General features: G+C 40.7%; 1 protein-coding gene, 1 long non-coding RNA gene and 1 other non-coding gene across 4 annotated transcripts in view; 1 reads left to right on the top strand and 2 right to left on the bottom strand.

Moving 5' to 3' along the window:
* Positions 1-19: 19 nt before the first annotated feature.
* Sgcd (sarcoglycan delta) overlaps positions 20-27,433 on the bottom strand; it is a 501,008-nt gene continuing 473,594 nt past the window's right edge. For both annotated transcript variants that reach the window (XM_033761597.1, XM_033761596.1), the window contains exons 7-8: positions 1,747-1,870; positions 20-344 (exon numbers count right to left, since the gene is read on the bottom strand). In XM_033761597.1, coding sequence (XP_033617488.1) covers positions 171-344; positions 1,747-1,870 — 298 coding nt within the window. In that variant the 3' untranslated portion in view covers positions 20-170. The remainder of the gene's footprint in view (positions 345-1,746; positions 1,871-27,433) is intronic.
* LOC117285428 lies at positions 5,216-5,319 on the bottom strand. Its single transcript, XR_004516461.1, has one exon. It is a non-coding gene; the product is annotated as a U6 spliceosomal RNA (small nuclear RNA).
* LOC104860960 lies at positions 16,012-21,487 on the top strand. The gene is made up of 4 exons (XR_779882.3): positions 16,012-16,084; positions 18,630-18,770; positions 19,050-19,139; positions 21,410-21,487. It is a non-coding gene; the product is annotated as an uncharacterized LOC104860960 (long non-coding RNA).

The following is a 27,433-nucleotide window of genomic DNA, read 5'->3' as shown; positions in this document are numbered from 1 at the left end:
ATATATATTTATATCCACTCACACACGCAAACACACTCACGCGTATACACACACACATAAAAGGTCTTTGATAGGCTTTCTGTGTTCTAGTAAAAATAGCTGGCAGCCAAAGTCTAAAGCCAAGAAAAAAGGCCTTCAGGCTGCTGACAATGTCCACTCTGGAGAGTCTCTCAAAGGCAGACACTTGTGTTTATCTGACAGGTGGAACCGGTTCCTGCCTGGGACAGGAACAATCTCCCATTGGCGCAGACGCAGATCTCGAAGACCTTCTGCCTTGTCCCTGTAGGTGTGTAGGATCCGTGAGGCAGTCTAGGTAGTTTGATTTTCGCAGCATCTAACTTAATCTAAAGAGAGGGGACAGGTGGAAAAGAAGTCAGTCAGGGGCTGCCGTCTGTGCTCTTGACATTAAGAAACAGTGGATGAAAGTGCAGTTCAATTAAAAACCCAGAACACCTCCTCTGGATTGAGCCACAGCAGCACTGGGAATTTGGAGATAAATAAGACAAAGTCTCTGTCCTCCCAGAAGCTAATATTCTAGCAAAATAACGCCTCATTGATTGCTATTAACATTTTGCAGAAGTATGACATACAGAATGCAAATAGTGTCCTAGAGTGAAATAAATATGGAAATGCTGCATTTAACAGTTTTTTATTACTATGGGGTTTCTCAGAGCCTACCTCTATCTACACACAAGGTGGATCTTCAAGAAGAAAGTATTCTCCAAGTTTAAAATGAAATGATCGGTGACCTTTCCTTCCTTTAGTAACACCTTGTGGTGCTGATATTGCATTGGATAGACTAAAAAATACATGAGTATAAAAAATAAGCAGTGCTGGAAGTTGCCATTAGATTTATGAGTACAACTGATTCTTCCAGCATTTAGAATCTGGTATCTATGAACTGAATATCGGAGGCAGTTTCTATATTGTTATACATGCGGTGTGTGCCTATTTGAGCAAGCAGTTGTGATATCTGAATACACTAACTTTTAAACAAAAGCAGCCAATATCAAAGAAATCAAAGGAAAGAATTTGAAATACTCAGAGTCGATATACAGCAGCAAGTGGAGAATAATACCTTCCACATAGCAGAGATTAAAAAATTCACTTATACTTTGACGGCATTTAAAGAAGTTAGTCAAATTATGAGTTTTGGAATGGGCATTTACCTTACCCTGCTTGCAAAAACACAAGCAGCCTTTCCATTCATCTGGTTGGGACTGTAGTGAGGGAAGAGAATCAGTATCTGCCATCCTTCATTCTTTGATTGCCTAGTTTTACCCATATTGACTTTTTTGCTTATTCTAGGTTGGGATTGCTGTGGAATGTGACTCTCCATTATCAGTGAAAATTGCAACATCTGACATAAAAGAACTACAAGTAAATTAAGTTCATGTTTAGCCAGATGGGTGTGAAATGCAGCTTAATTATCCTGGTTAACTCAATCTTACTTGAAGGCAGGAAGAGACAGAATTTGCAAATAGCATTCATTTTTTATGGTCGGATAGTTCTGTCCTTGCAATAGATGCCATCACACTAGCATTTTACAAATGATGAATCATAATTTTTAGGTAATATGGCTTTGGTTTATAATTGTGCTTTTAAACTACTTGTTCCAGAAAATAAAATCTTCTGAGTGGCTTTTTGGATTCATACAGTATGGGATCAATATTAATGGCAAATCAGCTTTGGACAAGACTGGCCCATACCTCTTTGGATTCTGTCTCCCCTCCTGCTCCTCCTTACCTCTCCATCTTTGGATTCCAGTCTCAACTCAGTTCTGCAGGTGGCTTCCATGTTCCCGGCTTCTGCATTTATTTCTACTCCCTTTGGGGCCTCCATCACCAGAGACCGGGTGGGGGACTCCAATCTGAAATAAATGTAAGCCAGATACTAAAGATCCTATTCATTTTTTTTTTTTTGTAAATTTAAGAGAAAGTTGATGTTCATGGCATTGAAACAGCATTTCAGTATTTGATCAGGGCATTTGTCTAGTTTTGGTTCTGCCATTCTGGTCGGGTTCACGACAGAGGATAAGAGCTCTAGGTTTGATCTTCATCGCTTCCTTAGAGGTCAAAAGGAAGGTGTTCTAGGACCATGGCTTCATTTTATCTTACAGTCTGCTGATTACTGCTTCATTTCCTTTGTTGCTATAATTAACCAAACTCTGACATATACATTTTTTTTAAAGAGTAGGACAGTCTTAGGTCTAAGCTGAGCTTCCCGAAATGGGTATTGGAGAATTGGTATTCTTTCTACTTAAGTCTTCCATGGAGGTAGAATTGCACTGGAATTACAGGAGTAGACCTAGAGATGAGAGGCACTTGGAATCAAGCCATGAGGTGCTCACTGTATAAACCTGAGCAAGTCTGTCTTCCCTCTCCTCTCCTGTTCTTTCTGAAATTTCTCCAAGCCTCAGTTTTCCCCATCTACAAAGAGCTTCAAATGGTCCCTGACATGCAGGGAATGCAACTATGTATTAAATATTACATGTTGAAGCAGAAGTGTTTCGGATATTTTTCAGATTTTGGAATGTTTGCATAAGCTTTACTCGTTGAACACCCTTGATCTGAAGCTCCAGAGTGCTCCAACATCTGAAATTTTCTAAGCCTCCTATTAGCACTCAACAAGTTTTGCAAAACGTTTTGGGTTTTCAGGTTAGAGACGCTGGACCTGTACTGGGGTTACTATTATTCTTGTGTTAGCAAATCATAAAGGAGTCTTGGGATTTACTTCACAGTGAAGCTTTTCAAAAGAAGATTTAGAACACACAAGTGTGGCCAGGGCCTGGGGCAGGGCAGTAGCTGGACTGCTGAGGGACAGCGAGCAAAGGGGATGTGTTGGGCGGTGATGGCAGTGGTTACTGCACATCTCTCTATTTGCAGAAACTCACAAATGAGCAGATGTTATTGTACGTAAGATAAATATCTCGAGAGAAGTGTAACCAGCCAATGGCATATGCTAATTATGATGGCAAAAAGGAGGAACCACTCCTTGGAAAGTTTTTTCCCCCCTAACTCACTCTAATGAGAAAATCATTACCAAAATTCAAGAATCCCCTAATAGTCTGGGTCTTAAAAATATTTTTGGAGAGGAATATGTGAGGATTCTCTTCTCTGTTGCAAAGAAAACGTCCCCATTTGGGAAGCCAAGGTGTCAAAGGTGGCATTCAACCTGCTTTGATTCAGACCGATTTCCTGACTTGCCTTTTCTAACTTCAGGACACTCTGAACACGTTAAAAAGCAATGTCACCCACACTTCCCACTGCCCAGACCCCAGACGGTTTCCACCACTCCATGCGTGCAGGCCGCACCATCTTGGGTCACAGCAAGTGGCCCCATGAGCAAGCTGGCCAGGGAGACGCCACTGCTAAACAATCCTGGGCCACATTCATTGAGGCCAACAAGGCTCCTCAATACTTTCCGGCCCGGAATCTGAACGACTGCTTCCAGGCAGCAGCTGTGTCCCTGGATTTCTCCTCCACTATGAGTAAGCCGGATTTAAAAGGGAAGCAGCAGGCCTGTTGCACTTCTCCCAGCTCAGCCTTCTCGACTCGACTCTCGCGTGTGCAGCACAAATGCCCATATCCTCTCTGTCCTTCTCGCAAGACCTTCGTTCGCCCAAGCTGCCTGAGCTGGCGTGGTGACTGCCTATTACTGTGGTTACTTCATCAGCATGTAGTTTTCTCCCGAGGAGGAGATGTCAGTGCAGCGAGGAAGGAAGGAGAACCGTTTCCAGGGCAACAGGAAGGTTGCCTGTGCAGTGCGTCCTCGCCTAGACCTTGACCCCATGCAGATGAGTATTTGCTGTATTCCTGGCCTCCTCGCTTTTGAAACATGAAGAGAGCCTGTGCCGTTTGTTTCTCTCCCGTTCATTCCAGCTGCCTGACGTAGTTTATCATCAGTTTTCTACTGTTTTGTTTCCAGCACTGTGGATCCCTTTCCCCTCACAGCTTTCTTTCCTGCCCATCCGATGCTGCCTGCCCGGCTTCTCAATGGCACGGCCGTGTTCCCTGCTCCCGGGCTGCAGTTCCCTCACGCCATCCTTCCTTCCTTCCTCCCTGCCTCAGTTTATCAGTTAATTCAGCTTTTTCCCCCCATTACACTTATTGGTACATTTAAAGCAAACAATACAGTTTCATTTATCTTTGGGGCCTTGTACCTTGACATGGTAGATCTTGGTTCTTGCTTGTTCCCCATTTCCCTGCCTTCCCTTCACCCGTCCCTATTTACATTTTTCCTTTTTTCACATTTTTTCTTGTCCCTTTTTTCCTTTCCTTTCCCCTTAATTCAGGTTTTAACTTGAGTTTTCTCTTCTCAACAGACAAGCCCACCTGTAACCCGAGTTGCTGTACCTTTCTCATAAGTTCACTCTCAAAAGAATACGGTACAGTTATGTTCATTACTGGGGTCTTGTACCTTTACATGACAGGTCTTGGTTCTCATTTATTCTACATCCCCTTCCCTCCCTTCACCCCCTCCTGCCTCCCCACTTACAAACACTTTATTTCCATTTTTTCATTTTCTCATTTTTTTCTTTTCCCTTATTACCTTTTCCGTACCCTTCCCACTTTCCCTACACCTTTACCCTTTTCTTCCTATTTCACATTGTCAGTTATACCATATGGCTCTTATTTACACTTAATTTCTCACACCAGAGAAACTCTTCAGTATTTATACACGTGTGTCTTATTTATTTCACTTATAGAGTATGGCCTCAGTATGCATCCATTTTCCTATGAATGACTCTAGTTTCTCATTCATTGTGGCTGAGTGGTATTCCATTTTATAGAAAACCACATCTTTATCCAGTCTCCAACTGATTGGGCTGTTTCCAAGTTTTAGCTATTACAGGCTGTGCTGCTATAAACATGGATGTGCATATATCACTGTGGTAGGATTCTTTTAATTCTTTTGGAAAGATACCCAGCAGAGGGATGGCTGGGTCAAATGCAACCTCTAATCCTAGTTCCTTATCTCCATATTGATTTCCATAGTGGTTGCACCAGTCTGCACTCCCACCAACAATGGAGAAGGGTTCTTCTCTCCCCACAGCCCGACCAGCATTTGTTATTGGTTGATTTCTTGACAGCAGCCATTCTTTGTGGGGTGAGGTGGAATCTCAGTGTTGTTTTCTTTCTTTTAACATTTCAAAACATTTATTGTTTACTCATTAGTGCGATCACAGAACAAGATTCCTGATTAAGTGCAAAAAATAAATATGGAACACTTCACGAGTTTGCATGTCATCCTTGCGCAGGGGCCATGCCAATCTCTGTACCATTCCAGTTTTAGTATATGTGCTGTCAAAGCGAGCAAAGCATCCTTACTTTTAAGGAACTTGTGGAATTGGTGATTCGAGCCCTAGGACCTCATGAAATTCACAGCTTTGATGATGATTTGCATAACATCTTTCTGTTGTTTTTTTGAGACAGGATCTCCCTACATAGTTCAGGCTAGTCTTGAACTCACTATTTGAACTCATGGGGATTCTTCTGCCTCAGCCTCCTGACTACTGGGATTACAGGCGTGCACCACGCCTAGCTCCCATAACATCCATTTTTAAAGCTTGAATTTCCTTGATATATGATGCAGCAGTATTCTGTTAAATGTAACTTGCCAGAAACAACTGCATCATCTCTTATTAATTTATAAATACCCCCCCCCCATTTGAGACAAGGTTTTACTCTGTAGTTCAGGCTGGCCTTGAATTCATTATGTAGCCCAGGGTAGCTTCAAACTTGCACTGATCCTCCTGCCTCAGCCTCCTGGGTGCTGGGATCATAGGCATGCGCCACCACAACCCATTTAAATCCCTCTTCTTTAACAACCATCACAGAGTACCACTGTGGCTACACCAGATATGTTAACAAAGTTTGAAGAAAGTCACTTAATTTTACTGCGTCATACAAATGAAGCGATTTAGCTGATGTTTCTGTTTTTGGCACTGGGGATTGAGCTTGGGAGCTTGTGCTTAGGAGGCAGGCGACAGCACCCCTGAGCTAAATCCCCAGCCCTTAGCTGTATATTAATGGTATCAAAGAAATCATTTCTTCGGTGATACTATATTCATAATCTATAATACTGCTAATTAAAAACAGCAAGTTGAACCATATCTGTCACATTAGCACTTTCATCTGTTGCCAAAGAATAAAGTTTGAAATTAGCAGCTTCACTCTTAAATCCTTTGCAGTAGAATTTTCCCCATTTCCTCATTTCATCTGGCTCTACTCTGGTGAGATAAACTGATTTAGAAAAATTAAGCAGGGCGCCTTATTTCTCTCAATACAAAAGCACTCATCCATCTTTCACTGAAGACTCTTCCTTCTTCCATTTTTCTTTTTTTGGGTGCTACTTTCTTTTGAGATGATGATGAAGCCATTCTGTGATTCAAGCATGCTGAAAGGCTGAAGCAGAAGGATCACAAGTTCAAGACCAGCCAGGGCAACTTAGCAAGACCCTGGGGCTCCGAGTCTTCGAGTCCCCATGCACCCACCTCACCCTGAGGTCTCCGGTGGCCCCAGAGTCTCTGGGTGGCTGAAGCGCTGGCAGTCAGGGTTTGTTTACCCATCTCAGTGTTGTTTTCATCTGCATCTCTTGAATGACCAGTGATGTGGAACATCTTTTCATATACTGATTTGCTGCTTTTGCTTCTTTGTCTGAGAAATGTCTGTTCACTTCAAATGCCCATTTTTGAATTGGGTCTTTATATTTGGGGGGGCCTGATTTTTTTAGTTCCTTATATATTCTAGATAGTAGTCCTTTGTCTGAGGAGCAGCTGCTAAAGTTTTTTTCCCATATTGCAGGTTGGCTCTTAGCTCTGCTGGTGGTGGTCGTAAATATTTTACTTTTTCCCACTCTGCATCCTATAAAAATATATCTCCCTGAAGTAAGTGTTGAAAATTTTGTCTTTCACATCAAAACTTTCCAGGCTCCTCAGGAGAGATCTGAGCTCCTGAGCTTGTCTAGCCAGGTAGAATTAGCTCTGACTTACTGTGCTGGTCTTAGTTCTTGCTCTAAACATCAAGGATATTTTAATGATGGTTTACTAGGTAGTGACATTGTGCAAGAGTCTTCATATAGGTAATCTTACTTATTTAATTTTACAAACCTATCAACCCAGTGTTCTATGGTATTAGCAGTACAAACAAGGAAACTAAGGGTAAGAGATTGTTCAGAGAAGGGTCATACTTACAGTAATGGCAGAGCCAGGTTCTAACCCCCTTTCTCAGGAGCCAGGATACTGTTTACCGCATCACTTCACAGAAAAACTGTACTTTTTCTAACCCACATATTTATTCTGTTCTCTGAAATTAAATGCTTCTTCCTTCCTCATACATCAGTGCTCGTATTTCCCATCCTCCTCCATGTAAATGACAAGAAGGTGAAAGTCCTAAGCGTGGCTGAGTGACACATACGTCATGTTGTAGCCCGTGTTCGGGGTACATTGCCGATAACAAAATTACGATCTGTTGAATCAGTTCATCCTTGGTACATGGCCTCCCAAGTGAATGATTCAGTATAATCAGCCAGTTGGAGAGAGCGCGAGAGATTGAAGTGGGGACCATGCATGCAGCTGAATTTCCTCAGAGGCAATGTGGTTATTTCAGGCAGGCATTAGAGTTCACCTTATTCTTGCAGACTGCATGAGGTCTGTGAGATCACTAGGAGTGGGCTGGGGCCAGCAAAATGGACTCAGAAATAATTGTGGCCCTTTCTCTCCTCTCAGCAATGGAAAGACCAGGGCACTGAGAAAGGGGGGCTACTCTTAAACTAACCTGCTGTGAAAGGCCACCAGCAGTAGGGCATGAACATTTCCTTAAAGCAGAGACAAAAGGGTAGCAGGTTGTGTGTTTCATAGTCATTCTAAACGCCATTTGATGTTGAAGCAGGCTTGCTGCCCTTTGGGTCCACTGCTAATCCACTGAGAAAAAAGCCATCTCTGAGAGCTCTTGGGAGCTGCAGAGCGCCAGCAGGGCACTGCAGTGAAGCCCATTGGGTTTCTGACCATAAATTTAGGACCTTGCTACAACTGCTTCACCTGAATGGATAAAGTTTCCTCCTGAGCGAGCGGACTAGGGGTCCCCCTAGCTGGTGGAAATAAATGAGAAAGTGCAACTCTACCATAGGAGGAGGAGCCTGGATGAAAAGGTACCGAAAAGAAGGAAGGCAGGACGGACCAGGAAGGAAGTCCACCAGCTAGGCCAGGTCCTTAAGAAGAATAATTTTCAAATGTGAGCTTCAGAATTGCCTGGACAGCAAGAGCACAACTTCTGGGCCCCTGCCAAGTGTGTCTGATTCAGGCTCCACACCTCTGCCTCTGTAACTTGGTCACAGGGGCCACACTTAGAGAAGAGCTGCTCTAGTCCAGGGGTCAGAAACTCAGGTGCCCAAAGGAAGGAGACTACGTGAGCCGAAGAAAGCTGGCAGGAAAATGGCCATGCCAGCACAGTGGGGGTGGCCAAATGGCCCAGGCTTGACTGCAGGAGCGGTCGTGCAGATGCTGTTCATTGAGACAGCTGCTGTTCTAACCTGGCCAACTGCGGGCAGGCCTTCTGATGAAAAATGTAGCTCTAGATTAGATCATTAAATTCCATGGGTAGATGCCAAAGAATGTAATTCTGGTATAAAAGCGACAGTGCCTGCTGTGTTGTGTACCCACCATCTTTAAGAAAAAGAGAAATTCTTTGCTGTGTAGGATCCTGAGCTCACCTTACTGTATGTTGTTCATGATTGCATGTTTTTAAATTTTCAGCACAGAGTAATTCCACTCACTTAAAAAAAGAAGAACTTGCTTATTTCCCCCTTTACATTATGCCCTTGAGATTCACCCTCCTGACACACAGCTCTAATACATTCAGTTTCCCTGGTGTTATATTGGCACTGGTGCTTCATTGATTTCTCTGTTGGACGTCTGAGTTGGTTTCAGGTTTTTGTTTCTGCAAGTAGTGTACATATATGCACATTCTAGCTCCTGGCTCCTACTTATGCAAAGTCTCTTTGAGACACACAGAGCTCAGTGGAACTGCTACTTTGAGGACGGGAAAACCCAGAGCATCACTAGGTAATGCCAAACAGCTTTTCTGAAACTGTTACTTCACTTGACTTTCTCACTGGCGTGCATCAAGTTATAGTCGTTCTACTTTCTTGCTAACCTTTGATAATAGTAAGTATGAAGTGGGTGTGAAATTCATTGCTATCATCTTTCAAAATTCCATTTCCCTAATGAGCGGTGGAGTGAAGTGTCTTTTCATTTGTAAGCCATTTGGGATTTTCTTCAGTAAAATTATCTATTTTAATTATTTTAAAATTTGTTTTGGTACGATTTGGAAAATACACATGCTGAAACATATTCTGCAGTTTTGTATATTGATAATTCTTTCATCTCGCAGTTTGTCTTTTCATTCTGTTTAGCATCTTTGGATGAATAAGAATGTATCCTTTGCAGTTTAATATAGGCGGATTAATAATCTTTCTCATGTAGGGTTTATGCTTTCTAGGTCTTACCGGAAGTGGTCCTTTCTTATACTGAGGTCATGATGTTCTCCAATATTGTTTTTTAAAGTTTTACTTTTACTTTCTGTGTACCAACTGGAGGCTGGGGTCAAACACACATGGGTCATTTCAACATTGTATGTTGAAAAGGTTATACTTGGCTCTGTTATAAATGGTATTTCCATGCAATGATGGCTCTTGTTTGAGAATATCTACTGTTTCAGCATTCTGTTTGTCCATCTCTGAAAAAATAATTAGTTTAGTTTATTTGAGTTTTAAAGTTCTTCATATTTCCTTTTTGTTGTTCTTCAAGAACCTCTTAGCTATTCTTTTCTTTATAAATTGTGGAACGTAAGTTTCAAAAGGAAACACTGGTTAGAATGTCGACTGGATTTCAAAGTTCCATCCATAAACATTGTATCTAACCAGTTATCTTTTCTTTAATGCATTTCAAGAATTTAACAATTTTATTTACATAGGATTAGCATATTTTCTGTGGCTACTGAAAAGTATTTTTAAAGTGTTTCTGTTCCTTGCATTCCTTTTTCCTAATAGGTATTCCATTTTTCTGGGAAAGTATTTTTATGTTGATCTTGTGGTCAATACCTAAATAATTATTTTTTATAATTTGTGTACAGGTTACTTTAAGTTTTCATGATAGCTACACTAAATTATTTTCAATTACAATTTAAAAAAATTAAATTTCTTACACCTTTATATTTTCATACTGTCCTGTGTAGGATCACCCAGTACAGTGTTGACTAGAAATAAGGAAATGGAAATCTTAGTTCTTCTTCACCTTACGAAGAAAACTTTCAGTAATTTATCATTACGTATGCTTTCTTTTAGTCATTTTCCCTACAAAATACTATTTTGTAGGCTAAAGGGGTTTCTATGTATTTTTATTTTGTTGAATTTTTATTAATATGTTATACATTATAATATATAGATATATTTCCTATTGAAATAATATATTTCTCCTTATTAGTGCGAATCAAATTAATTTTCTAATAAAAATCCATACCTATGTTTGTTACAACTCAAATTTGCCATTATGGGTTATTTCTTTTACAAATTTATAAAACTATTAATAGTATTTTAGGATTTTGCATCTGATCTCGTGAATATGCCAAATTTTTTTCTGAAAATCTTTGTCAAATTTTCACTTTTCTATTATTCACTTGTCCGTTTTATGTTTGAACTCACTGATAAACCCTATACGCTACTTCTCAGTTTGGTTTTTGTATATTTTTGTGGTATCTTTTCCATTTTGTGAAAGGTTCAAGTTTGTTGGCAGTTTTTCATAATACCCCATTTTTCAGTACACCCTGCACTTGTAGTTAGGTTTTTCCCTTTGTTCCTTTTTGTGGGGGTGGTAATCCAGACAGTGTCTCACTATGCAGTTCAGAGTGGCTTTGAACTCCCTATGTAGCGTAGTCTGGTCTCAAATTTTTGATGCTCCTGCCTCAGCCTCCGGAGTGACAGGCATATGCCACCATACCACACTGTTCCAAATATTTCTATTCTTTTCCCTTTCAGCAGTATGAGCAGTGGTTTAAGGGCCACTTTTGTTTTTGTCACTCCTATTTGATTTTTATTTTTAGTTCTTGCATTTCTCTCCTTGTCTTTTTGTTGTAGATAAGTTGGGAGAATTTACCAGTTGTTCTGAGATCTAAAATGTGCTGCTTTGTTTGACAGCATCTCAGAGGAGTAATTATAACATAGATAACGATTTTTTGTGTTTTTAAGACAGGCTTTTCCTGTGTTGTTCGGGCTGGTCTTGAACCGTTAGCAATTCTCCTGTGTCATTCTCCTAAGTGCTGGGGATACAGGCATGTACCACCATACCTGGCTAATATTTCTTAAATTTAATATGATTTCTCTGGTGGGTATTAGCTTTTTAGAAAGGTACTCGTTAATTTCTAAAAATACAAGGTTTTCTAGCATTGACTTTTAGATTTTTCTAGCATATGTCTTCTTTACTGATTTTGACCTTTTAAAAATTATTTTTGAAGCGACTGATCTTACAAACAGTCATTATGATAAATCTTTAAAAATGGAAAAAGCATTAGGCCCAGTATGTGTCCATTTTTATATTCCATGATTTTCTGAGAAAAAAAGTATCTGCTTCCATCACTGGTGCCATGTTCTATGTCTGTCTCAAAAGGTCGAGTGTTTGTTTTGTTCAAATAGAGACTCCTCTGTCTGATTTATCAATTACTAAAGAGATGTGACTAGATGCACAGCAGCTTAGTGTTGTTCTGTCTTCCTCTTTGCCTTCTTACCAATACATAGTGATTCTCTTTGTGTTTGTAATCTTTTTTTGGCATTAAAATCCATTTGCGTATTAGTGTAGCTGTTCCAACAGTATTTTCCTTGGACATATTTCCCCATGCTGTAAAACAGCAACCACTCTGAATGGGTATGTTTCAGATGTATTTTTCACGTACCTGAATTAATTTTTAAATTTGAGATGATTTTTCACCGACATAAAAAGCGCATACAGTGAAGGGCACAGACGTTTTTCAATGGTTTGTTATATGTGTTGAATACATAGTAAATAAATTCATCCTGGGGGAATTGTTAACACACATACAATGCTTTTTACTTCTTCCTTGACTCGCATCGCCTGCATTCCCAGATCTCCTTCCTATCACTGTAAAGAACCAATTCTATGAATCACTGATTCTTGTGTTGTTTTTCTTAATCTCAGTTGCATTAATTTTTGCTTTGATCTTTATCATTCATTTCCTTCTGTTATTTTCATTTTTGAAGTGTTCATGTCTTTCTAGGATTTTGAGATGCATCAGTGGGTTATTTATCTGGAAGCGCTCTATTCTTTTAATTAACTTTATTGGTACATTTAATGTATACAGTATAATGACATTCATTGTTGCAAGTTTGTACCTTTATGTAATCAACTTGGTTCTTACTTTTTCCCCATTCCCTTGCCTTCCCTTCAGCCCTTCCCTCCCTATCTACAAAGACTTTGTTTCCATTATTTTTCATTTTCTCATATTAATTCCATTCCTTTTTCTTTTCTCCTAACTCTCCCATTTTCCCTTTGTTTTTGCCCCTTTTCTTCCTATTTCACATTATATACCTTTTAGTTCTTAATGACACTTTGTTTCTCACACTAGAGAAACTATTCAGTATTTGAACATGTGTGTCCTATTTATTTCACTTAAGAGTATCACCTCAATGTGCATCCATTTAGCTATAAATGCCTCTAATTTCTTGTGGTGTTTTTTGGCTGTGTAGTATTCCATTTTATTAACAAACCACATTTTCTTTACCCAGTCTCCTGTTGATGGGCAACTGGGCTGCTTCCAAGTTTTAGCTATTACAAATTGTGCTGCTCTGAACATGGGTGCACAGATACCACTGTGGTATGATTCTTTTAATTCTTTGGGGAACACACCTAGCCACTTTGATGAATTTTGATAAATGTAGTGATTATGACACCAACAAACATCATCACCGTGTCTCTTTGCAGTCATATTTACCATATTCCAGAGAAAAGTGCTTGAAGGTTGGAGGTGGAGCTCAATGGCAGAGCCGTTGCCTACTATGCACAAGGCCTGGGGTTCACTCCCAGCACCACAAAACAGAACAAAGGCCTTTTTATCACCACAGATTAGTCTGTCTTGTTTTTGAACTTCATGCACTGATGAATGTGGAACTCTCAGGATTCTCTCACATGCTGTGTTCATCAGTTAGGTGTTTATTCTTTTCATTGTTTAGTAGTGACGGATTGCACGCATAGAACATGATTTGTTTATCCAGCCTATGATTAGTTTGTTTCCAGTTTGTGACTATTTTTTACAGAGTACTATGAACATCCTTCTGCAACTCTTTTTGAGGATGTTTTCCTTTTCCTTGAACATGTAGCTATGAGTGGGCTTCCTGGGTTGTAAGACAGGCGTGTCTTCAATAACTGGCAGAACAGCACAATGCTGGCCACCCCCCCTGCAATCTTGGCTTCCTGAGATTCATGTCCTTCTGTAGTCCCTCCTGTTCTGCATGTGTCTGTGCTAGACATGGGCTTCCACACAAACTGAACGCCGCACAAGTGATGGTTTATCACTCTGAGGCTTGGATAGACAGACTGGTTTCCAAACTGGGCTTGTGTTGTCATTCCCTCACTGCTCTGGGAGCCAGGGGATGAGAACTGCTACGTCTGGTACCTGCCCCAAGGAGGGGCCTGAGCAACTGAGGGAACTGTTTGCCCCTGGGAAAATGGAGTCTTCAGACCGGCAGGCTACAGGGAACGGAATCCTGCCAGTGGGTGGCAGTAGTGGGTTTAGAGCTGGATCTTCCCCAGCCCAAACATTTGATGAATCCACAGCCCTGGCCAACAGCCACACTGCAACCTCATGAAAGACAGGAAGACAGAGGCATCCACCAACCCTGTCAGATAAGTGAAACACGGATCTCTGTAATATGATGTGTGTAAATCGGGAAGAAACCTAAATGATGGATAGCCGTGTCCCTGTGCTGTGAGCATATGCCAATTAGAGAAAATAAAAATTGAAAAAAAAGTGTTGGTGATTTTAAATTGCTAAGATTTGGAGTAATGTGCTGCCCAGCAATGGATGTAATAAGACATTTTCAAACCCTTCTTTTTAAGATTGTTGCGCAACTTTATATTCCTCACAATGATGTTGATCTCTTTTTTTTAATTATAGCCATTCTAGTGACTATAAAATGGCACTTGATTATTATGGTTTTCACGTCCCTGGTGAAGAATGCTATTGAACAGTTTTCTATATGATTATGGACTATTCAGATAAGTTTTGGGAAGGTATCTATTTAAATCCTTTGCCCAACTTTCTCATGATTGGGTTGTTTGTATTTTTGTTCCTGACTGGTTACGTATCTTGGATTGAAAACTATTTTCCATTTATATTTCTCTCACGTACTTTCACCCAATAACTTGTTTCTTAATTATTTAGCAGCATCTTCTGATGAGACCTTAATTTTGATCATTTTCAATTCTGTGCCTTTTTTCAGAAACTGTGGTCTACCTCACGTTCACAAAGATACCCTCCCGTGTTCTCTGCTGAAGACTGTGGGTTCCCCTTCATCTATGATGACTCATTAGACACAATATTTAGATTTTTTGGTTTTGTTTTGTTTTTGTTTTTTAGGTACTGGAGATCGAGCTCAGACCGTTGCACTTGTGAGGCAGGCTGCGGAACCACTGAGCCAAATCTCTGGCCCTCCCAATATTTTAGATTTTATATTTCAGCATATGACTCATCTTGAATTAATGTCCATGGTCATTTTGGGACATTACGCTTATCCAGCTGTTCTAGTGTCATGTATTGAAAACAAAATGTGTCTCTTTTGACCAGCACTGGTGTCTATGTTGAAAATCATTTAGCTATATATGGGAACATCTCTTTTCCAATGGTCTATTCTATTTGTCTTTTTGACTTGGTGCTAATCCTGAGCCGTGTTCATTACCGTAACTTGAAAGCAAGTCAAAAAACAGCATCAGTCTCTGAAATCCAGTTGTTTTGACTATTACAGCTCTTTCCCTTTTTCATATTAATGTTGAAATTAACTTGCCAGTTTCCAAAGAGTCTGTTGGGGTTTACATAGGCTGTGTTGAAACTGTAGACTAATTTGGGGAAGAGTTCATCTTAACAGTATTGTCTTTAATGGCTTTTTAAAATCTATCCAAATTTAGTACTCCCAGTTGATTGGCCTTTCTTGTGAAGTATCCTAAGTCTGTATTAATTTTGTAAAGGTATTGCTTATACAGCTAATATTTATTTTTATAAGTCCATATACGCTATTTATCACTTTATTTTTTTCTTGTATCATTTAGGTTTTTTGGTCTTATCATCAAAAGAACTTTTAATGTCTTCTTATAGTGAGGGTCTTTGGGGGCAAGTGGTCCAGTTGTATTTATCTAGAATAAATCTTTAATTTGTTCTCCTTTGTGGAAGGAGCTCTGGCTGGATGTTCAACTATACAGACAGTTACTTTCTCCGAGGAGTTGGAAATACTCTTTCTCGTACTGTGAGAAGTACTTGCTCTCCGGCTTTTTATGTTGGATGGTATGCAGTGGCACTCTTACATATCTAGATGTAGATTTTCTTCTTATACATTAAAAAATTATTTTGCTCAATCACTTCCAGCCTCATTCTGTAGCTCAGATTAGATCTTATCATTCTGGTATTTGTTATTCTGCCCCTACCCTTTCGGGGTCATTCCTCATATTTATTTTCACATTAATTTGTTTTTCTCTTCACCTGCATCTCATCATATCCACTGGGTTTTGCTTTGTGAGATTATATTTTCACTTCTGTAAATTTTGTTGTTATCTAATTTATTGGCTATTTTTACATTTCTTCATACATTTTACCTTTTGGTTAATTCTTCAGCTCCTTCCAGTGTAGTAAGCGTCTGGATTGTATATTGTTCCTCTGTTAATTCCCATAGCTGGAGCCTTGCAGGGTCTCCATTGCCTGCTGAAGTTCCTTACTTGCTCTCCTCCTCTTCGTACCCTGAGTGTATTTGCACTTTGTGACTCTGAGCTCAGACTTCTTGGGACCATGATTTGAGACCTGCGTGTAAGGTAATTTTCTCGAGGGACAATATTGATTTCCTTGTGTCCGTCGCTGGCTCCACCATCGACTGGAACACACTGTCATTTCTTTGCTTGAGGTTTCAGGCCCAGCCCGGATTCTATTAGGAATTCAGACCACACACTGAGTGAGAGCCAGTTTGAAGCCACCACTCCTTGGAGAAAGCATTTTCATTCCTTCCCACTCAGTGCTGAGTTTCCAGGCAGGTGACTGCCTTTGTAGAGCAACGGGAAAGGGAGTGGGGTCAGTGGTGGGAGGCTGAGGTGGCTTCACCCTTACGCTGGAATTGTGGCCTTTTGGGGTCCCAGTTCCACCTGTGATGCCTCATTACACACACTACTTCAGTGGACTCTTGATATCTGGTTTCTTCCCGTGGCCAATTAGGCCAAGGAAGCTGAGGCCAAGTTTCATCTGTGTTAGCAAAATCTGTCAAGTTCAAACTCTCCTTGAGGCGCTGAGCCTTCTGTGGGTTCCCACTCGTGTTTGGCCTTTGTATTCTGACAAATCTTGACTAGTTTCCAGCTACCAGTGCGTTTAAAATGTTTCTAAAATAATTAATTCCAGGAGTTTCACCTGTTTTCAGTGGGTGGGCTGGTCAGCGTACTTCACTACCGCTGCACTTGAAGATCACTTTTCTGAATTTTTAAAAACAAATGGGTTTGACATAGGATAATGAAATCACCTCATCTGTAAAGCGCGGCGACTTGTTCTTGTTACGACCGCTTGTTCTTGTTATAACCACAGCTACAGCAACTTTTTGAGAACTTTTCAAGAAAACTCTGTAGAAACTTATTAATTGGGGCCCAACTAGAAAAAATGTACCCCTGAGTGCTATCTGTACGAGTTCTTTGTAGGAATCTGAGGGAACTGATTGAATATCTATATAAGGCTGTTATCTTGGGATTTGAGGCTGGAGGCTGAAACCCACAGGGTAGGAAGGCAGGAATGAAAAATGAATGTGGTATGGGGTGGTGAGGAAGACACGGTACCTATCACAGGCTTCCTCCACTTACAAGTCTCCAACTCTGTGGGGGAAAAGCTGATGCCTTTCTCTATGAAGCCGCACGCACCTGGTCATAGCAGAGAGGCTGCAGCAGGATGTGACAGGAGCCAGAAGCCCTAAGCTTTTGGCTGACAATGACAGAGCAACTGACAGATCTCCCCAGTGCCTGGTGTGTAGCACTAACCATCCGCACAAAAGCAACAAGGCAGCTGCTTCCCCCTTTGCTTTCTGAGCCTCCCGTAGCCTGGACAACACAGAATTTTGAGAAATGTAGTTCTAGCTTAGCTAAGTTCCTGCACTATAAATCAAGCCCACCATGTCATTCCTGTCTGCTTAGGTTTGGACACACAGTGCTCAGTGGAACCAATTTCAACTTGTATTCTAGAAAATTGTTAAAATAAAATAAGCACAAGAAAATAGAAGAAACAGGCTTTTCAAAGTAGAGATGTTGTGCTTTTAAGTCAAACAAAGATTACTTTGAAACTCAAGATCATCTTTTGTTCAGGAGGCATTTAAATGTTACTAATGAACTTGCTGAGCTGCCAGAGATCTGTTTTTAAATCCCAAGTGAAAAAAATCTATACAGAATCTATACTCTAAAAGTTGAAGAAATGGATTTAATACTTTAACCTGAAAGGCAGTTTTTCTTAGAAAAATAGAATATTCTATCCTCAAGAGCAAAATCACTGGAATATTTGCTTGTATGTTAGGCAAGCCTGACTATTGCATCACATTAAAAAAAAAAAGCCCTCTTTCCCAGTGTTGGGCTTCTTGATTTATTTAACAAGCATTTTATTTTACCCAGCCTAAAGTGACGTAGAGCAGTGGCCTGTGTCCCAGACTGGCAGAGTCTAGGTTGGTTTCGAATGGCCATCAGGAATTAGCGCACTTATTTGGTCCACAGACATTTATTGTGTTCCTAATACAAGGAAGAATACAAGCTGACAGCTATAAACAAGACAGAGCTAATCGTTGCTCTACTTGGTTTACTGGCTCTTGAGGTACCTTACAGAAGTCTTTGCTTTTGGCATAAAGAGTCCTCGGCAGAGAAGCGCAGGACACTGCACGAACGCAGAACTGCAGATAAGGTAGCAGGGGGAGCTGGGGTTGGAAGGCTCAGATTGACAGCTGAGTGATAGGAAGCAGCGAGCCTTCTAACAGGGTCAGCACTCTAAACTGAGAGGCCAGCGTACTGCCCCATGCGTTCTGTCATTTTATAGGCTCAAAGAAATGCAAAGAAGTTAGAGAATGTGACCACATCCTTTGCAAAATGTTGTAAGACAATAAAGGATGCATATGGAGTGAGGGGTAGGGAGGCAAAAAGATAAAGGTCAGTATGGACTGATTTCCATATTGGATGATGACTCTGATGGTTAACTTTCTACGTCATTTTGATGGGAGTGTCCAGACATTTGGCCTAACTTTCTTGCGAGTAGTACTTCTGGATGAGCTTAACACTTGAATATGTATGAGAGTTAAGGAGATTTCCTTAATGAGGTGGCCCTCACCCTGTCATTTCATTTCCTAAACAGAACAAAGCTGAGTAAGAGGGACTTTACCTGCCAGACTACAGTGGACCCTCGAATTACGACTGGCCTGACATATGAACAACTTGGGTTAATTGGGCAAATGGAAGATTCGTCTGCCTCTCGTTACCTTCAGCATGTACCCAGGTAAACATCCAGATCTCAGCTGTATTGCCTCAGTTACAGCAAACCTTTGGGAACCAATGTAGTTCGTAAGTCAAGGGTCCACTGTACTCGGACCACCAATATTTTGCCCTGAGAGTGCAACTTATCTTCTGTAATTCTCAGGCCGTCAGATTAGGACTAGATTACACCACTAGTTTTCTGGGATCTTCCACTTGTAGAAGGGAGCATAGGACTTTTCAGCTTCTATAATTATGTAAGCTAATTCTTTATATTTGTCCCCTATTTCTGTTTCTTCTACAGATAGAGTTTTTCTGGCTGCAGAATGGAGAACAGAAGACACAGGACAAGAAGATTGAGAAAGAAACTAGTTAGGGATCTGTTATTGTCCAGGTGAGAGGACATGGGGATTTGGATTTGATGGTAGAAGGAGTCGAGGCTGATTTCTAATTGGTAAATACTGTGATCAGTGCCGCAGAAAGGGTAGAGTATACGCAGAATGCTTACACAGCGTAAGGATGTGCAGTTGTGAGTTTAGTCTTAAATAAGCTGAATTGGAGGTGTTTTTGAAATGCCAACTGGAAATGCAGGGTTAGAGTGAAGGGGTGCAGGTGCTTCTGAGTGTATTTTTGTACGGCTGAGTTAATGGCATGACGTACAAAGCCAAAAAGAAATATCTGAGCACACCAAATTGTACAGCGTGCCAGCTGACTCCTTTTGGCTGGTTAGACGAGGAGAGTGCACTCTGGGAATCTGTTGTCTAGCTCACTCACACCATAAACTGCATGCTACCGGTGTGAAAATTTCCGCTGAAATGTTCTCATCCCACAACTAAAAATAAGGCGCCATCCTGGCCAGAGTTGCAAGATGCTCAGCCTTCTGCATGTTGCCCTTTGCCACAGTTTCCCAGCCCCTGTTCGAAGAAGAGCTGTCTTTGGCCCAGGGGAAATCTGGTTGTGTCTTTTACATTTGTGAAGGGGTGAGGAGCCCATTCTCCCTGCGCTCATTTGCTGGCACTGCTCTGCATGCCTCTGAAACAGCTCCTTCTCAGCTCAGTTCCATTTGAAGCACCTGTGAAAGATGGGGCAGCATCTGTGTTCCTTTGTTTCTCGGTTACACTTGGATGTCTCATGAATCAGAAACCCCACAAAACTTTAAATGCTATCACCGGGTCTGTCTCAGAGACTCGGGGAATAATTTATTTGCTGTTGCCATTATCAGTTTGTTCTCTCTGTCTCAGGCTCATTTTTTGTTGAAATTGTTTTTGTTGAAACAGTGATTACTTATCCAGATTTCTCCTTTTCATTTCCTTCATCAGAAGAATCTACATTAATCACTTTCAAGCCTAGACAAGCTTTTAGATCATATTTTGCTCCCATCCTCAAAAAAAATGGAGACGATGGCTTTTGTTACTTTGGGAAGCGACCTTCAGATCATCTTTAAAATGGAGCAATGTAGGTGGTAGCTGAAATAGAAGAGAATCAGCACCAGTCTTTCCTAGGAAACAGTATATTCCTATCAAATACCTCTGTATGTTTTAAGTTTGAGGAAAAAATAATCAGGGAAAGTTACAATCGAAAGGGAACGAAAGCTTTAGCCAAAGCTGCTGGGAAGTGGTGTAAAGACGGAGCAGCTCTGGTCTATCAGAGGGGCTGCCCTGGAGGAGGTTCTCAGATTGGCTGGGAAATGTCCGTGTGGTCGAAAAACACCTGGGAGGTGTGAGTCTTGGCTTATGTCCCAGATAAATTAAGTCGGAATGCCATGGCTTCCACATACCTTTAAATCTCTCTCTCTCTCTCGAGATGGTAGAGGGGAACACTGACATAGAGTAACTTAGCAGACGTGTATATGCTACAGATCCTTGAGCTTTTGCATGCATCCTTAAAGCGACAGGGACAGAAACAGAATGCTATGATCGCGCTTCTGGGGGGACAAGGAACCCAAGATGCAACTACACTAAGTTCATGTACAGTCATGCACTGCTTAATGAGAGAGCTACATTAACATGGGGCTAGGTAGTTTCACTGCAAACATCAGTGTGCTTACACCACGGTAGAAGTGAACTCTTTAGCACAGCCCCTTGTGTGGAGGTAAATGTGAGATTTATTGAGCCTGCTTCCAGGATAACAAGACATACTGTTTTATAGTAAACTTTTTTTTTTTTTTAATCAGGAGGAGTACACTGTAAAAATAAAAAAAAAACCCAGTAAACCAGCAATAGTCATTTCTGATCACCATCAAGTGTCATGTATAGTACATAATTGTTTGTGCTTCTGTATAAGGGGTAGTGCTATAGCTTTCCTTACACCGTCATCACCACCAGAGTGGACTCATGCACTGAGCTCTGAGGCTACAACATCATCATGAGGCAACAGGAAGTTTTCAGCTGCATCATGGTGTGATGGGATTAGCATGCGCACATGCAGTGCATGGCTGTGTTTGACAAAATGAAGATGTGCAACACCTGCTTTGTGGACTCGTTGCATTTCTGTATTGCCTATCTCATCCTACTGTGTGTATATTCACATTCATAGATCAGTCAGGTGTCTGTCTGCTTTTCGCTGCACTGGAGATTGAGCCTGCTAGGTAAATGCCTTACTATGGAGCTATATCCCCAGTCCTTTTCTATTTTAAGACAAGGTCTCATTAAATCACCTTTGCAGGCCTTAAACGAAGTTACTTCTGCCTCTGCTTCCTGAAGATGTGGAGTTCCAGCATACACCAGTAAACCCAGCTTCAGTGGAACTCCAAAGGTATGTATTTCTAAGAAGATGTTTTTTGTGGCAACTTTAGAAATCTACATATTCCTCAAATATTTTTTCATTGTTCTGCAGTTCATTAGCTCTCACTGAATATCTGAGAGTGCAAAGTGTAATTCCTGTTTCAACAAAAGTGCTTAAAAATTACTCTCATGTTTCCTGCTACTTAAGAAATGCTAAGGAACTAGTTTTTCTTGTGAAGAACTTGATCTTTATCAGTATAATGGTCTATTTTAAAGAATGCTGAGATTTTGATTTTAGACAGTTTCTAAGAGCATGATGTTAGTTACTGTCACATTAAACCCTGTAGTCCAAATAGTTTTCAGTGTGAAAGTTCATAATATTCCCTCAGGAATGATTTTCCTGTATCCCTTTGACTCTTCTGTCATTAAGGTAGGCTTTCTCAGAGTTTGATTTGAAGGTGGCTCAGAGGCATTTTTTTAGATGAAAGTCTGCGTCAGGTTCCAGTGACTAATCTAGTGAATTAGTGAATCCATATTCCACACCATTCACCTGGTGTTTACCTGCTATTCCTGACCAGCCCCTCTGATGGAAGGAGGCAGAGGAGTTCAGAGGGGTTCAACACTAGCCAAGACCATGTGTCCAGAGTGGTGGAATGAATTCTGACTCATAGCCAGTATGTCTAGTACTTGTGACTGTTGAAAGACAACTTTACATATTGGTGAGAAATACTGTCCTCTAATGGGCTATATTATCTGGAAGTTTCATAAGTAAATATACTCAAGAGATAAGGGCAAGAATCTGGGTTATTCTAAAGTTTTTTAAAGTTCAGGTTGAAGTGAGTCTTCAACAGATCTGCAGCGAACGGACACGAATGATACTGGTCATTTTGCCCTGTGCAGACAGTGGGCACACCTGCTCTTCTTGAAATGCCTCTTTCCTCCTCACCCTTTACATCTCACATAAATGTCACCTCTTAGAAGCCTTCCCGAACTACGTCTTCTGTTATTCAGCGATATCTCCCTCATGTCGCAGACATAATTTATAATTATTCATCTGTTCACTTGTTTTAGTTTCTTACCTTCTCTAGATAGTACTACCACAGGTAGTACATATATGACCATACCATCGAGCAGCTTTTTATTCATTTCATTAGAAAAAAGACTGATAAAAATGATTTGATCTGTTTGTACTACCTGTGGTACAAGCTGCCTGGTGGGGCTGTCATGTGTATACCATCAATGGTATAAGCTGGTAGGAACGTGTTAATAAATATGTGTTGAATTCATGTCCCTCTTAGAATCTGTTACTTGGCATTAAATGCAATGTTCTAAGCAAGGCCAAGGATCACAAAAGGTAGACAGCACTAGTTTCTTTCTGCCCCTTTACCTTCTTTGTATGATTCGGAACATTTTAAGATGATTTTTGTAGTTGGGAGTCCCATTAATATTGTATGAAACAGACTGAAAAGAAAGTTCTTCCAGGGCCGTGTTATCTTTTAGACTTTCCATGAGGACAATGAATTCCCCTTCATAAATGCTTTACATTCTTCCTTCTCTCATCTAACTTATTAGCAATTCATGCTACCTTATAATCTTCCACTCTGAATTTCTGAGCTAGGACTGTGGGACAGTAGTTTAAAGACAGGCTTCAGACTCAAGGTGACCCTGTGCATCTCCATGTGGGAGAAGGTGTGAGCCTTGTCTAGGCTGAGTGATTTCTCATATTCTGTAGGAGGCAACGATGTCTTCCTCAAAGGATGGTGATGATGATACAATATGGAAATGTGAGTAAAGGTCTAGTCAAGTGTGTGGTGTCAGTGAAAGGTGTTAGGATTGTGTTCATTCAGATGAAAATTCAGTTCACACCTGTTCATTCTCTCCCCGAACTGGTCAAAATCACTCATTTTCTTTGTTCCTGCCTCTAATCCCCATTTTGCTTTCTTAACATTTCATCATCTACAAGAAGCATCCTGTTTCACTTAGTGGCCACATGATGGGCACTGCAATGAGCCTGACGGCAGGAGAGTAATTTTAATCCACAACATCCAAAGGCAAGTGAACAAAAAGGCCCTTCATTTGCCATGCTCTTAAAAGATTTATCAGAACTTCAAGGACTTTAAGAATATAACCTTGACAGCCTTTCTTTACAATGTGTCAATTACCTTTGCCTGAGGTCAAAACTGATCATAAACATTGTACTTTAGGAGTAGTTTAACATGGCCTTCTGAATTGTGATTAGAAGCTAAAATTTGGTAGTAAATCCTTTTTCTCAAAATCCGAGGTGATTGCAAATGAATTTACAGGCTTCATAGTTGTAGTTCTAGGGAAAATCTCCATGGTACCCCCACTGTCCCCAAATTACTACACTCTCTACATTCTGATTCTTTCTAAAATGAGGCAGAAACAATATATCTTATTTGAATAGCAAAGAAAGGATGTACATTTCCACATTTCAGGCTTTCATCCGAGTATTACTTCCTGAGTCTTTCCAATAAGACCGAATGCTCTCAGAACCACTGAACGACCCGACCCGGGCAACCCATCCAACTCCATGTGCAACACATAGTTAGGCTGTCGATTATTATACCTGGGACAAATTCACAAATTCACAAATGCTATTTGGATCTCTCATTTCAATGAACGCTCTGGCTGTGATGAGAACTGGAAACCCAGGTGACCCTGGGCTACAGTGCGTCACAGCCAAGAAAACACTCCATGAGGTATGGGGAGTCGATCCTTGGCACGAGATCTGTCGTGAGCTTGCTGTGTGGCCACTTAGTACAACAAGAGATTGTACTAGCAACTTCAAAGGTTCCTCCCTCTCTTAGGCCTTAAACCTCACATTTATCACTAGTGTATAGATTTGGGGGGGATTAATAGCAAATAATTATCCCGCTTGTCATGATTCATTGAGTTAAGTGGTCCTGAGGAGCCCTCTTTATTCTCAAGTATACTTTGCATTTCCTTGTTTATTGTTTGTACAGAAAACCCTGTCTGTGCAGACCCAAACAGAGGTGAGCTCCATATTCCCCCAAAGGCTAAAAACTGGAAACATTATGTCCTAACACTTATAGCTTACCAATATTCCGTCTGTAGTAGGCACAGTGCAGAGTATGGCAGAAAGTCATGGTACCATGATTGATATTATTCCCCTTTTGCAGGGAGGGAAGTGAAGCTTGGAGATCGAAAGTCTAAAGTCACACAGCTGGTGGCTGGCACTATAGTGGATAGTCCAACGTCAACCACAGCTCTCTCATGAGAATTGCTGGTTTTCGGGGCTGCCCTAACACTGCCTTTAATGATTTGGAAGGAGCAACTGTGAGACTAAGTTTTAGGGCTTTGGAGTAAATCAAATAAAAGTAAAATAAATCAAATATAATGTAGGGAGTACATAGTTGGGTTCGAAGACAGTTTGGTATCCATTTGAAATGAAAGTAAATGATCGTCTACTGCATATTAATTGAAAACTTCTATTTTTGTTCTGGCCATGAAATAAATCTATTGGTTAGCAAGCAGCCTTCACACTCGGCACGCGTGTGTGAACCATTTCAGGATGGTTTGCTGGTGAAAATGGTAACACGGGAAGCTTGAAAAACATTTCTGCTCATACAACATAAAATAAGCCAGGGCCTTATTATCAAAATGAGCCATGAAAATAAAAAGGCTCCTATCTATATTAGGCGGCCTTATTCTCAAAGGAAACCTCATAGTGTAACAATATGCTCTTCTTTACCCCAAGCTGCAAGGTAAGTAAAACTTCTCAGAGAAATCCAAGAATGATATAGTATGTATTGTATTTTGTTGTAAGGCATATTCTTTACACCATGCAAATATCTTTGCTCACAATAATGTTTATCAAGATTATTTATTATGGGGCATTAAAATAAATCTTTTTTTCCAATTACCTTCTAATGAAATGTACCAATTACCTTTTGAATGCTGACATATGGCTGTAATCTATTCCAGTGGGGATAAATCTTGCTTATACAAGGTTTCAAGGGCTCCCTCCTGAACTGTATTAATTACTGATGTAAACAAAGATAGAGGATGATTATCACATTTATCGATAAATCCTCAACCTCACTGCAGTAGAGTCCTCTGGGATAGACCACATTAATCATCAGAGAATTTCCAACAGTTACAGTGAAGATCTGTTATAAAGGGGATGTTTCTGCAACACCGCTGATATTGGAGAATATTTATGAATGTGGATGACTCCTAGGATAATGGTGGTAGAAGTCACAAAGGCTGCTGTGTACAATGAAGTGGAAAAAAATATGCTCTTAAGCAGCTGTTGAGCTACCTATTGGCTAGGAGAGGAGTTAGCATTTCAGGCAAATGCCCATCACTACTACTTCAGAACGCATTATCTGGAGAAAAGTGATGGAGAACCAGACGTCCACCAGTGCTAGTCCTAGGAAAGGGGCTCTGCTTCTCACAGCAGCTTTTCCTAAACAGAGCTCTTTTACCACTAAAGAATTGGAAAGGCTGGTGGGAACAAGGTACCGTGACTATAAGGTTCCCAGTTTCTAAGCAGAAAGGAAAATCTGGGAGCCACTGTGCTGAGACCACTTCCTTTCCCCTTTCATGCTTCCACGGATTTCAGAAGAGTCTGGGACTTGTCATGAAGCCATTCTTACATGTTTCAGATCATCCTTTCTTGGGAGGATAAAAGGGCTACTGAATGTAGCTGTCAACCCTCCTCACCCACAGAATATATGTTCCAAGATAGCCAGCCCCCTGCCACATTAGAGAACTGTATATACAGGTCGATATAAAATATTTTCAAGTTTAACCTCCTTGTAAGAGATGATTTTTATGATAAAGTATATCAGCTGTAACCACATAAGCGGTAAGTGAACATAGTCTCTTTTTCTCAAAATACCTTAATCCCTCACTGAACTATAGTCATATGTTTGTATCTCACTTGACCTCAGGTAAATGAAACTGCAGGTAATGGGGCTACTGTACTCAGAATAGCCAGGAACACTTCGATGATTAAAAAATATTAGCTATTTTACTTCTTGTAGAGCTTACAATGTAATGTTCATAGGATAAAGAGAACCATTACCTAATTTGATCTTCTCAAGCTGTACTTTACCTAGAAAGGAAACTCCTATAAAGGTCAGAAGGTGATTTGTCATGGGAAATGCAGTGCATTTATTATCTTCCTTATTTACCTCAGTTAGGAGTAATATCCAGTATCTTATTTAGTACATGACATATTAATATTCTCATTCCTATTTTATATGTGCAAAAACTGAGAGAGAAAAGAGATATATTTTGCAGAGGACTAGGATTCAGCCCCATCTCAGACTCCACAGATTCTATTCTATAGACATTGTTTGAGGCGTGGATATATGCTTGAATGTAGTAAGTGTGGAGAATAGAATGTAGCCTTAACAGAGTTTATTATATTGCTATTTTTACATCCAAGGAGTCCAAGACTTAGTGAGGTCAATTAACCTTCCCCTGTTCACATAGGGAGATGCAGAATTTAGATTGGAACCCAAGCACTCCGGCTCTCAGTGAGTGTTCATTACGCTGCCTTTCCAAAGCAAGACAAACCCAGGAAGCGACAACTGAAATACGCAAGGCAGCATGTATTGTAAGAAAATGAGAAGAGAAATGGGAAGCTTAGCAACATTCTCCAAGGGAGAAGTGACAGAAGATGAGGAAGAGACAGCTGGAATGAGAACGGACCCTCCGACCTCTGCTGCACAAGAGATCATGGGACCTGAGCTGTGAAGAGCACTCGGTGAAGGAAAATGGTAGGGCTGGGCCTCGAGTGACCGTGTGCCCTCAAGACAGAAATGTGACAGCAGGTGGGAGGCAAGACAAGTGGTCAGACAGGTTACAGCGCTGTTGCCCATGGAGGCAGCATCCAGATTTATGTCTCCGTGCTTTCCATTTATTAAACGTGACAACACAGGACAAGGTGTGGGAGTGGGGGAAGCTAAGGGGC

This window comes from Fukomys damarensis, unplaced genomic scaffold, assembly GCF_012274545.1.
Source record: "Fukomys damarensis isolate Sample0158 unplaced genomic scaffold, DMR_v1.0_HiC HiC_scaffold_9, whole genome shotgun sequence".
Classification (NCBI taxonomy): domain Eukaryota; kingdom Metazoa; phylum Chordata; class Mammalia; order Rodentia; family Bathyergidae; genus Fukomys; species Fukomys damarensis.
Note: the sequence above shows the minus strand (reverse complement) of the source record. Positions and strands in the feature narration are given on the sequence as shown.